Source organism: Puma concolor, chromosome B1 (genome assembly GCF_028749965.1).
Source record: "Puma concolor isolate L17-30 chromosome B1, mPumCon1.1.hap2, whole genome shotgun sequence".
NCBI classification, from domain to species: domain Eukaryota; kingdom Metazoa; phylum Chordata; class Mammalia; order Carnivora; family Felidae; genus Puma; species Puma concolor.
In genome coordinates, this window is record NC_141670.1 from 118678322 (window position 1) to 118691802 (window position 13481).

Consider the following 13481-nt stretch of genomic DNA (forward strand, 5'->3'; position numbering starts at 1 on the left):
AAACTGAGTCTGAGAACAGGGCCAGCCTTAGACCTAAGCCATGTGAGCTTAGCCCCAGGTACCTGCGTTGCTGAGAAGCCCTCACAAGCCACACATGCCGTTTGTGGTCAGCTGAAGGCTGTCCGTTTAAGGTCAGCCGAAGTGCTATTGCTCCAAACCTAACACTGGTTATACACACAAAGTGAGCAAGCTAAAGCTGGAAAAAGGTTGAGTATCTAGGCTATTCCACTACAGAAATCATTTGGCTCTAACGATCTAGATATTATTTTAGGTGCCGTTTAACAAATAACCATCTAAGAAGGATCTTTAAAAAGCAATTTCTTTTCATTCCCTTTGCCTCATTGAAGTAGTGTTAGTTTGGGTGGTAAACAGAAACTTCAACAAGACAATAATTAGAGTGCATTAAATAAATATAAATTTTATTAAAAACACTCACATAGCGTTATCAGGAATGATATAATAATAAACGCTTTCAAATAACCTGCATCCATAACATTACAATACTTACAGTATTTATAACCATCCTCAGGTTTTATAGACAAACCAAACATGAAAATGAAATGAAACTAAGTCTTAAAAAAAGCATAGAAAAATGCACACAGAGTTCATTACCTTAGTGTCAAACTGCAAAAGTTTCCTACACAAGTTAACCACTAGCTTTACAAGTGAACTGTACATACACCACTGTGCGTCAGTCAAGATGAAAAGTTCATTCAAGTAAAGTTGACACCACTCAGAAGCATTTTCAAGTATGGCTATATAGTTAACCTGATATTCCTATATAAGCAAATTGGAGATCTGCTTCCATTCATTCTAACTGAGGCAGGTTGGATATTTACAATTATAGATCTGTTATTTACAATATACCATTCGGTTTCCTCTCCTCCTCCCTCCTTACCTCTCGCCAAACCCCAAGCTACACTTCTTGTTCTCTTGTTGGCCAGCAGTTTGACAAATGACAGTGGATGGTACGGAAACCAAACATTCATATAGGGATGGCTGACTCAAAACCAACAGATGTGCACGTAGTAATCAAATATTTGGGGTTAGATGTATGACATACGCAAAATATTAAAATCGTGTGGTTTGACATATGCAAAGCAAACATTTTTGAAATGTTTATCAACTCGTCACAGCCAAAAATGGGAAATTGTTTTTCATAGACAAAAATCCCGTTATAAAGACTTGACCAGTAAAACTCAAAGGCCTTGTTTGATTACGAATTTATTTGAAATGTTACTAAACACAAATGTACTTAGACAAAAATGTAATTGATCAATTGCACACCATACCCCTACGTGTTCTGCCTCTGCGGGGGATGTCCGCATGGGCCTGGACTCTATTGACTCCAGGATCGAAACATTTTATCTAGAGTGCTGACTCTAGCCAACAGCCACTTGCCAAACTCCTGCCTTACAAGTTTCCCTTTATCAACTCAGTGCATTCTATTTTTGTGTATTTTTTTTTTTTCCTGCTTGAGACAGTCAAAAGATTCCCCAAACTTTTAAAATGCTTTTCTTTACAATAAAAAGAGCCAACAGATTTACAAAATTAGTTTTAGTTACATCAGGACATATACAAGTAAAATAGGAGGGATTCAAAATAAAAGGGTTAAATCCCTGAAAAAGAATATATTTATTAACCTACAACAATTTTACATAAACACAGGTGACATGTTGGCATAAGGAGAACATGAGCTGAAATATCCCTGAATTTTTAGAACAAAAAGGATGAAGTTCAAGTTATACTTGCTAAGAAATCAAGTATTGAAAAAAGATATGCTTTTTTAATAATAATAATAAAAAGACTTGGAAAAAAATGATGGTACATGATGCTATAAGCTTTCATTCTCAGTTCAATATCCTATTGCCAAACTAGTGTTGAGGTATATGACAAGTAGGAACATCACCCAAACCTTTAATGAATTCTTAGCTCACATTATGATATATTTGTAGCAGGCTGAGTAGCACCATCATGATGTGAATTCTGCTTCAAATCCATATATATATATACACATATATATGTATATATTTAATTTTTTTTACAGTACTAAAATACTAAAGCATTGCGTTAAAAAAGTTTTGTTTACAATTTAATTTACTTACTATACATCTCTTTCACTTCTTTATACAAATTAATGATTTATAACCACCACAGCAAACCAGCTGCCTGTTTTTTTTTTCTTTTTAATTAACAGATTCACATGGAACTAACCCTGTTTATTATTCTTATGCAGGCATCAGTCTGCTCAATCTTCCTGGAAAAGAGGACACTTAAGCTAAGAAATGACAACATCACAATGTACAATTACCAACACAAAAGCAGACTGCCATTGGGTTTGCTGAAGAGCACACAGATCCATAAAATAGCATCAGCTTAAGTGAACTAGCTTTGTTAAGTCTGTAGCATGTCATTGTTAACCTGCAGTTAATAGAAAATTCTTAAAACTACATATTTGAGCAATGAACTTGTCATACAATTTTGTATAAAACTGTTTTACAGTATAGCATGTGAGATGAGCACCAGAAAACGTGGACTAAAGTTATTCCCTTGAATCCAGTAAGCCCCATTGTGGATTTAACTGGCTATATTAAAAATGGACACATTGCTCATCAGCAGATGCATGGCTAAAAGCAAAAATAGTTTAAAAGCTTTCCTTATTTCCTTAAAAAGAATCAACTTTGAATTCTAAAATGAAAGTAAACTTTTTTTTTTTTTTAAACATCTCAGTACCTTAGCATTGTTCAAGTTGTCAAAGCTTAGGTAGACAAAGTGCTTCTAAAACACCATTTAAAATATTTATACATATACATGTGTGTGCACATATACATATGTGTGTATATATATATGTACATATATACGTTTATTGTCCTACAAGGACTTTACTGGATGAGCAAAATCCAGAAGCCTTTAAATGTCCACATTAAAAAAAAAAAAAAAAAAAAAAAAAACCCAAAAAAACCAAAACCTCATGTAAGAATAGGTAATTATGATAAAAATTTGAATGAAAAGGTACCCCTGTTATTCAAGGGCATTGGAGTACACTGATAGAATCTTGATGATATAAAGGCATTAAATTTTCAAATGTTAAAGACACCATTTTCTTAGCACCATTTCTTAAAACATCCAAACAAATTCAGTGTTTTGCTGTCTATTCATTTATGCTTCCTGTAGCTATTTTGATAAATAAAAGTTAATATTAAGATTACAGTAAAAACTGCATGTTAAAAAGCCATAATTCCAGTATTTCAGTACATTGTATATTCAGCACCAGATGGTATTTTAAAATTCCTGCCACTGTAATACTACAGTACTTGTTTGATTTGTGTTCCATGACTATGCAAACTCGGTATTATTAAAAGTGGTCACAGATGTGTAGAGTTGTAAGGGGGAAAAATCACATTTACATATCCTCTCGTCCAATAATAGAACCAGTGTTTAAAAATGTAAATTGTGGAACACTTTCCTCCCCACCTTCTTTTTGCATAGAATGCTTTGGTCTTTTGCCTAGATGCCATCTGTGACCACTTAGGAGTCGGGGGAAATTAAGTGCTATGGTAAGATGATCTCTTGTTTTGCTGGTGAGCTGAGGTTCTTCCCACCACATTTGTCATGAATCCTGTGTTATTTCCCCACTGCCCACGTCATGAGAACTATACTACGGACAGGTTGGTTGTGGTCTTTTCAAATGAGGTACCCACCACGAGGGGAGACATCATATGTATCTGTTGTAAGGCCCTGTGACCCGAGTGAAGGCATATGGAGATGTAGTTACTGTGGAGTCTGTGGTCACGGACATGGTCCTTTCGGCAAGGGATTTGATGAAGCGCAGGTAAGTGGGCTCGGAAGGTTCATGTGGCTCAGCGGGCTCCCGTTTCACTTTTTTGCCATGGGTTTTCTGAGGCACATAGTCTGGGCCATACTTCTCACACTCTTCCTCTTTCTCTCGGGCTTTTTCAGCCATTTTGGCTTCCCAGAGCGCCAAGCCATGTTTTGGCTCATTCATGCTCTTATGCTGATAAAAGACAAGGGAGATCCTGGTGGGGTGATTCCTATTGGGATTCTTTAAAGGGGTTGTGGCATGAAGCTCGCGCTTGGCACACTCGATGAGAATTGACCCATGAGTTGGAGCCACAGCCACTCCCCCGATGTCAGGATCTAGAAAGCTCTGCTCACTGTCTGACCAGACTTCATCATTGTCCTCGGCGGCAGGGGGCTGCTTTTCCTGACTGCCAGCATCATGTAATTTGTGTAAGCCTTCTTGGACAGGAGCAGTTCTATCATGGTTAAGACCTGGAAGCATCTTAGATAACCCATTAGCTGTGTGGGAAAGCATGTCATTCTCCTTGTTTTGGAGATGCAGGGCATGGAGAGAGCTGTTGAACATGCCTGGAGCTGCCCCGTAGTTATGGATTATGTGAGAAGATGGGTGATGTTCGCCATTCTTATAGTCTATGTTTGGATTGCTCAAATTGGGTGGTAATCTAGAGGCGGCTCCCATGAAGTGGCCATCCATCTCATGAGTGGAGTAAGGAGGAAATGTCCCTACATGGTGTACATTTGTTTTAAGAGTACAACTGCTGAAGGCATCTCCTTGCATATTTTGGTTTCCATAACCTAAGTACTTAGAAGTAAAACTCTGGCTATTTCCAAACCTTGGCTGGTAGAGTGTATGGATGGGTGGCAGACTGAGCTTAGAGAGAGGGTCTTGGTTTGGATACCTATATAGATCCATGGACTGAGACTGAGGAGAATAGGAACCCAGATATGGGGAGCAGTTGTCCACTGATACATTTCCATTACATTGATAGGATGGATATTGGTTACTCTGATTCAAAAGCCCAGGGTAGGGATTCATGGGATTAGAAGAATTCAAATATGAACCTGCAGCTTGGGATGAGGTGGAATAGAGGTTCATAGGGCTGGCACCTCCATAAATCTCTGAAGTGTGTGAAGAGCTCGGATAAGCCTGGATAACTGGATTGGGCCGTCTCATGTACACACTGGTAGATCCAGAGGAAGAGTAAGAGCTGACAGACTCTGACTGAGGGTTATTTGTCATGGGGTTATGCTGGGGCAGTGGTGGCGGCGGCGGTGGCGGCGGTGGCTGCGGCTGCGGCTGCTGCTGCTGCTGCTGCTGCGGGGGCTGCTTCAGTGGCTGTGGAGGTTGCTTCGGCAGTTGCGGGGGTGGGGGCTGCTGGGACTGTTGCATGACTGGTCCTGAAAGTCGCAAAAGTTCTGTGGACAGGATATGAGAGAGCACACAAACGTGTTCGATTATTATTTCACAGAAGCTAGTGAGGATGCTTAGCTGTATGTGAGAACCACCACTAAGATTATGCAATACCCATCAAATAAGGACAAGAGCAAAGTCAGGGCTCTGATCACTGTCTGGCATCATTTTTTTGTCTAAAGCATTAGACAAAATAGATCTCCAGAACAGTACAATTTAGTAAGTGAAGAAAAATGTAACAAACATCCAAAAGATATTTGACTGAGAGCATCATGTTTTCTGGAGGTTCTGTGTATCTGACCATGCCACACCCTACCTGAAGCGCCCTTCTCCCTCCACCCCGTCTCCCCGCCCTTCCTTGAGACAGGTATCCCTTCCTCAAGGAAGCCTTGTATGACCTCATCTGCTAGTGTATGTACAATACCCACTGAAAACATAAGTCAGAGCAATGTTTTGTAATATACTGTAATTGATCATTTTTAGCCCTCTCCTCCTCCTAGCACAAAGCAGTTCCTTGAAGGAAGGGACCATGTCCCTTTTACTTTATTCCTCCAATGCCTGGGGCATGCAGTAACAATTTGTTAAATAGTTGGAAGTTGCATAAAATTTGTTATTGAAGATTCATCAATGCTATGAGAAAAGGAATGACATTCACTTAAACACCCAAAGCATATCTTCTATAATTGGCAAACCCTACTTACACAGTTGTCAATAAAACTTTAAAGAAATTTTCAGCTTTGTAAATAAAATTTTCATACTTCTATTTTATGACCTCACTTACAAATCTACATATGAGAAGTGAACAAATAAATGGAGCTGTAAGGGCAGTCTTGAGAATTGAAATGATTATTACAGAAATCAGTTAGAAAAGACGGGAGGAAAAGTTCTACCCCAATGATATGATGATACGTTATGGTTAACTTACAGGAGAGATTAATGAGAGAATAGGATTTACTGCTCTTAGTATAAGTCAACCAACATATATTTATTAAGCATCTTTAGCACATTATTCTAAATTACTTAGTTTCTTTAAGTTTTGAAATGAATTAGTAGGGAACTTTGACTTTGTGAAGCAAACATGGTTGGCTCTCAGCAAACTGGTGGGCTAAACTTAAAAGATAAACATTCTTCTTTTGTTAATGGTCAGGTTAACCATCTGTGAAATGAGACGTGGACATTACATTTATGGCTTTTTATAGCAAATAACTGAAGATATAACCAAGGGGCTTTGAAAAGAAAATATCAACTTAGTACTGATAAATAATGCTCTATTGCTACTGCTAGAGATGTGATCTGTTTGCATAGGTAAAAGCTTTTATAAGATAACTACGTGTGGATACTCCTCCTTAACTCAAGACTTAATATGGCTACCCCTCCCTGATAAATCCTATTTCCAAACTTCTTATTTCAACAAATAGTACTGTCTTAGTTATCTAGGCTTAAAATGTTGACATCAATCTTAAATTTTTCTTCTTCTTCATTCTAATGTTTTGTCACCAATGTATTGATAATCATTTTGGAAGCATTCGCTACCATCATTTTTGCCAAATCTTCATTGCTATCATCCAGACTCAAGCTTTTATTACTTTACTCTTGGTTTATTGCATCTGTCTCCAAACTCATAGCTTCTCTGCTTCTAATTTGGCCTCCCTGCCACTGCTAGATTAACATGAATTTCACCATGTTACCTACCTGTCATATAAAACTTTGCCATTTATTATAGAATAAAATCCAGACTTTTCCATCAAGCTGGGGTTGAGGGTGCAGTATCTCATTACCATGTCCAAGAGCAAAACCTGGCCCTTGGGACTTCAGAGACAATTCTAGTACAAAACTGATACCATGATCAAATATAATCATCCAAAATTAACTCTTCATTTTTAACCTAAGTTTCATATAACATATCTACAATGCTTCATATTACATTTACCTGCCAACTGTTTAGCCTGGCTTGCGTTTTCAGTCTGTTTTGTACGAGATGAAGCTGACTTTTCCTTTTCATTCTTATTTGTGCTGTTCTCCAGAGAGGAAAGCTTTTCAGCTGCAGCTTTCTTGGCTTCTAGTTTCCTCTGTCGGCATGTCTTGACAGGCTCTGCTAACATCCTGACTTTCCGCCGAAAAGAACTCAGCACCTGAATGGCACCACTTTGTTTTTTCTCCTCCTGAGCTTCTACACTCCCAAACTCATCCACATCAGAGACTTTGTAGAGAGGCAGAACATGGAGCTGCTCGTCCTCAGGTTTCCCTCCAATTTCTCGATTGTCTTCTCTAGTGAGGGTGCATACCTGGTAGGGAGATAACACAGTACTGCCTCAGTTTCAGTCTAAAAGAAACTGTGGGTGTGTGTGTGTGTGTGTGTGTGTGTGTGTGTGTGTGGTACTGCCTCAGTTTCAGTCTAAAAGAAACTGTGTGTATGGTACTGCCTCAGTTTCAGTCTAAAAGAAACTGTGTGTGTGTGTGTGTGTGTGTGTGTGGTACTGCCTCAGTTTCAGTCTAAAAGAAACTGTGTGTGTGTGTGTGTGGGGGGGTACTGCCTCAGTTTCAGTCTAAAAGAAACTGTGTGTGTGTGTGTGTGTGTGTGTGTGTGTGTGTCTGTCTGTCTGTCTCCCTCCCTCTCAGCATTTAGATTTGTGGTGGTGGTCTACTGGGCCAGGTCAGTGACATGCATATTACCAAAAAACCACATCTGTCTGTTATTAAGGGTGATTGCATCAAAATGGTACAGGGAGATAGACAAGTTCATGTTGACTTTTTTTTTTCCTTTCCTTTTGTGTTTGGGTGGGGAGGGGGGCGGTCTATCATGGACCTGTGGTGACTTTGTTCTTCACATACATTTCTTACTCTAAGGGAAGAAGCAACACTCCCACAAAACAGAAGCAATCTCCCACTTTTCACCCTTCAAAAATAGATGTGAAGCCTCTTCAAAAAGAGGCCAAAAGTTATACCAAATGATTTCCTCTGTTTTTGCTAATATCACATTCACCTAATCTCATACTTTGTACACAATGAAATTTTGCATCTATCCTCACACTTGACTTCAAACTCTCCTTCACTGTGCTTAAGACATTTTCACAAGAGACCAAAGAGAAATATAAATATGTGAAATGGAAGATTTGGTTGATATAGGTAATGTGTAACTTAACACTGCTTCTACCTTCTTGTCTCCTCTGTACTTGTTAAACCTAACTTACTGTTTCTCTTCTCTCTTATTTCTTTTGTAGGATATCACAACATACAAGGGTCTATTCCAAGAAAGGGGGGAAAAAAACTACTTCTCTTGCTTTGATAATTTAATGATACTTTTCCTCTTTTGTTAGCCACAGTCACATTGGTTTTGATGAAAGATTATCTGTTGGTTTTAAAATACCAGATTTTAGTATTTAGTGTTTTTGACTAATGCAGAAAAAAATGTGAGCATGATTATTTAACGTCCGAGGCAATATAAAATCACTAGAAGATACTCTTGAAAGGAATGTGATCATAACAGACTTACCTTGATAGAGAAGTTTAATATGAGGTGGCACTACAATGAGTTTTCACTTCCTATACATCAAAGTCTTCCAAATCCATGTCTCTGATCACTTACTACCTTTTCCCACATGTTATTAGTTCTTACCTAGTGCTGCTTTCCTTTGCACCTGATGGAAACTGACCTATCAGAGGCAAATTCCCCTTAAGGCAAAGCCTTTTTCTCATCCCTGCCTACTCTTCATTCCCTTGCTAGAGTGAAACATGGTTATCTTTAGGATCTACCGTAGCATTTTTTTTTCCCTCCAGAATCTAGCCTAGCCTCCTAATAGTGAGCATGTGTTCAATACACAATTAGTGAAGATTTTAGATTTTTTATTATTAAAAAAAAATTCTGACTTCTGTTTTATACTATTAATCTGATACTTTTTCTGCTTTTCAACAAAAACTTCACACCAGGTTCTGTGAATTACTTCCACCATTGCTTGCCACCTGAATTCTTCTCTACCCTAGACTACAATTTTAGTTTCTGTATTCTATTTTTTTAATGTTTATTTATTTTTGAGAGAGAGAGAGAAGGAGAGAGAGAGAGAGAAGGAGAGAGAGAAGGAGAGAGAGAGAGAGAGAGAGAAGGGGAGGGAGAGAGAGAGAGAGAGAGAGAGAGAGAGAGAGAGAGAATCCCAAGCAGGCTCTTCTATGCTGTCAGCACAGAGACCGACATGGGGCTCCAACTCACGAACTGTGAGATCATGACTGAACCAAAATCAACAGTCAGACATTTAACCAACTGAGCCCCCCAGGTGCCCCATGTATTCTATTTTTCATTTTAAGTCTCACTGGTCATCTTCCTCAACTACACATATATCCATGTTGATGATTCACTAGGTAGATTACTTTATAGTTTCTTCACTTGAATTTTTCATTCCTTATTTTCACCCTGGTTTATGCCTCAACATGCAAGGCCACACTGTGGACTCTGTCAGTATGGAACCCTGTTCTACCCTAAGACCATGTCCATTTTCTCCATTTAGCATAACCTCTGATTATACAGCCTGATCCAGTCCATCTACTGTAATATGTAGTAATAATGGGCTCTTTTGTACTTTGAATCTTCTATAGTGTTGCTATGCCATGGATGATGCATTTTTCATTTGTACTTCTTTCTGCAAGGTAGATTGGTGCCTTGGCTTATATATTTCTTTTTCATTTTACTGATTATAACCTACCAGATGCCTGACATTGAATTTTGAAGGAACTTTTGGCAGCTAATGGTAGTTGGCAATGCAATCACTGGTTTAGTTCTGTACCAAGCGTTTCCATGATTTTCATGTGCTTATCAACTGTTTTCCACTCATGTGACAACCTGTTATAAGAGTACTAGATATGTCAAACGAAGGCACCTTTGCAACAGCAATTCATTCATGAAAACACTGTGCAATGACATCTGCAGAGAACATATTACTCTAATCACAGGATAACTTCCAGCCTTCCACTCTTCAACAGGCTGTGCTAACTGTTCTGTGCCCCACTTACCAATGTACTGCCATTCTGCATGTTGTGTAAGTCTCTATGGGCATGAGCACAGAAGTCCAAACATGCAGTGACCCCTGAGAATGGACGGCCTTCCTTCAGACCCAGTCGGCATTCTGGTGCTCTGTGTTCATATTCAATCTGAAAAACAGAAGCATGTGTGTGAATGGGGAACTACTTAGGCATTTGAAATTCTTAGGCATACATTTGAGAAAAAAGTATAAGACCTGTGCACTGAGCAGATCAGAAAGATTTTTTAGTATTTAGGTTATTCAGAATTAAAAAAAAAAGTTATACATGTTATACCCAGAAATACAGTGGAATGACAGAAAACAGACCAAACGTTTTGACATGGTAAAGTTTTTATTTTACAGTGTTGAAGTATAACTGACATACATTAAACAGTATATATTTAAAGTGTACTATTTGATTAGTTTTGACGTGAGTATATGTGAAACCATTGCCACAATCAAAATAATGTACCTATCCGTTACTCCCAAAAGTTTCTTCCTTCCCCTTTTAATTCATGTCTCTTCCTTTGTTCCCAGGAAACTACTGATCTGCTTTCTGTAACTACAGATTAGTTTACATTTTCTAGAATTTTACATAAATGGATCTGTTTTGAGTTAATTTTTATATATGGCATAAGATTAAGAGTCAAGGTTAGTTTTCTTCCATATCGCTATCCAACTGTTCAAACACTACTGCAAAAAAAATTATCCTTTGCCACTAAATTGTCTTTTTTTGAAAATCAACTGTACATGCTGGACTTATTTCTGGACTTTCTATTCTGATTGTTTGGTATATAATAGTGTAGTGGGTATGTATGTGTATATATGCCGACATCACTGTCTTGATTACTAGTAAATATAGATTTTTAGTGAATCTTGAAATCATGGATTATAACTCTCCAAATTCTGATCTTCTTTTTGAAAATTGTTTGCCTATTCCAGATCCTTTGCATTTGTCTTTCTATATATTTACAAACACCCTGTCAATTCCTTCAAAACACTTGGTAACATTTTGATAGGTCATATACTAAGTCCATTGAATGACTTGGGGAAAACTGACATATTAAAAATATTAGTCCTGTGATCCATAAACATAGTAGACCTTTCCATTTGGGGTCTTTTATAATTTCTCTCAGCAATGTATTATAGTTTTCAGTGCACGGGTCTTACATGTTTTGTCAAATGACAAATTCTTATGTCTAAGAATTTCATATTTTTGATGTTATTTAATTGCTATTGGTTTTGACTGCAATTTTTAGTTATTACTAGTATATAGAAATACAGTTGATTTATTTTTGCAACTTTGCTGAACAATTTATTAGAAGTTTTTGGGTCTTTGGAACTTTTTGTGTAGACAAGTGTCTACATTATAAGGACAATTTTATTTCTATTCAATCTGTACACTCCTTATTTCTTTTTTCTTGCCTATTTCCCTAAAACTTCCAGTTAGATATTAAATAAAAGTGGTAAAAATGGATGTCCTTGTCTTGTTTCTAATCTTAGGGGTAAAGCTTTCAGTCTTTCACTATTAAATATGAAGTTAGCTTTAGGTTTTTCAATTATGCACCTTATGAGGCTGAGAAAGTTCCCTTCTATGGATATTAAGTATTGCTAAGTGCTTTTTCCTCTATCTATTGAGATAATCATATTTACCCCATTATGTTGGCTAATGTGGTGAATCACACTGATTAAAACATTTTTAATGTTTACTTTTGAGAGACAGAGACAGAGTGGGAGAGGGGCAGAGAGAGAATGGGAGACACAGAATCTGAAGCAGGCTCCAGGCTCTGAGTTGTCAGCATGGAGTCTGACGCAGGGCTGGAACTCATAGACTGTGAGATCATGACCTGAGCCGAAGTCAGACACTTAACTGACTGAGCCACTTAGTCAATCAATCATGATGGATTTTTGAATGTTAAACAAAACATTACTGAAATAAATTCCATTTGGTCATGATATATCCTTTTTGTACACTGTTGTCTAATTGACTAAAATTTTGTGAAGAATTTTCATATCAATGTTAAGAATATTGGACTATAGTCTTCTTTTTCTTTTACTGCCTTTGTCTAGTTCTAGTATCAGGATATTTCCAGCTTTGTAAAATGAGTTGGGAAGTTTATTCCTTTTCTATTTTCTAGAAGAGTTTCCATTGAATTGTTACTATTTCTTCCTTAAAATATGAGTCAGATTTGAAAGGGAAATTATCTGGGCCTGGAATTTTTGGAAAAGCTTTCAACTAAAAAATCAATATCTTTAATAAATATAGGATGACTTATGGTATTTATTTTTTTCTTTAGTCATCTTTGGTAATTTGCGTTTAAGTACTTTTCTCATTTCATCTAAGTTGTTGAATTTATTGGCATAAAATTTTAATAATATTATTCCTTTAATGTCTGTAGTATCTATAGTGATGTCTCATCTCTAATTCTTGATATTGGCTTTTGGACCTTCTCTTTTTTTTCTTGATTGAATTGATTCAAAGTACTAGCTTTTGGTTTCACTGATTTATGCTCTTATTTTCTGTATTCCATTTCATTGATTTATGTTCTTTAGTTTTTCCTTCCTTCCGTCTTTTAGGGCTCATATTGCCGTCCTTTTCCAAGTTTCTTAGAGAAGCCACCTAGATCATTAATTTGAGACTTTATATATATTTTCTGAAGTTTATTTATTTTTATTTTACTTATTATTTTTTTAATGTTTATCTTTGAGAGAGAGACAGAGTGTAAGTGGGAGGGACAGAGAGAGAAGGAGACACAGGTTCTGAAGCAGGCTCTAGGTTCTGAGCTGTTAGCACAGAGCCCAACATGGGGCTTGAACTCATGAACCATGAGATCATGACCTGAGCCAATGTTGGATGCTTAACCAACTGAGCCATCCAGGTGTCCCAAAGTTTGTTTATTTTTGAGAGAGAGCACCCATGAGGACAGGGCCAGAGAGAGAGAGAGAGAGAGAGAGGAAGAGAGACAAACCCAAGCAGGCTCTGTGCTGACAGAGGAGAGCATAATGCCAGGCTCAATCTTGTGGAATGTGAGATATGACCTGAGCTGAAACCAAGGGTTGGATGCTTAACCAACTGAGCCCCCCAGGTGCCCCTATATTTTTCTAATAAGTATTCAATGCTATAAATGTCTCTCGAAGCAAGGCTTTATAGCTTCATTCCACAAATTTCAAGGTCATGTCTTCATATTCTTTTTGTTTTTAAATGTTTATTTTGAGAGACAGAGTGCATGTGTGCACAT

At 37.5% G+C, this 13481-nt stretch overlaps 1 protein-coding gene across 1 annotated transcript in view; it reads right to left on the bottom strand.

Moving 5' to 3' along the window:
- Nucleotides 1–398: 398 nt before the first annotated feature.
- The window catches only part of TET2 (tet methylcytosine dioxygenase 2), a 96272-nt gene continuing 83189 nt past the window's right edge, over nt 399–13481 (bottom strand). The window contains exons 8-10 of the mRNA XM_025922238.2: nt 10235–10372; nt 7164–7518; nt 399–5238 (exon numbers count right to left, since the gene is read on the bottom strand). Of these exons, the coding sequence (XP_025778023.1) occupies nt 3716–5238; nt 7164–7518; nt 10235–10372 (2016 nt within the window). The 3' untranslated portion in view covers nt 399–3715. The remainder of the gene's footprint in view (nt 5239–7163; nt 7519–10234; nt 10373–13481) is intronic.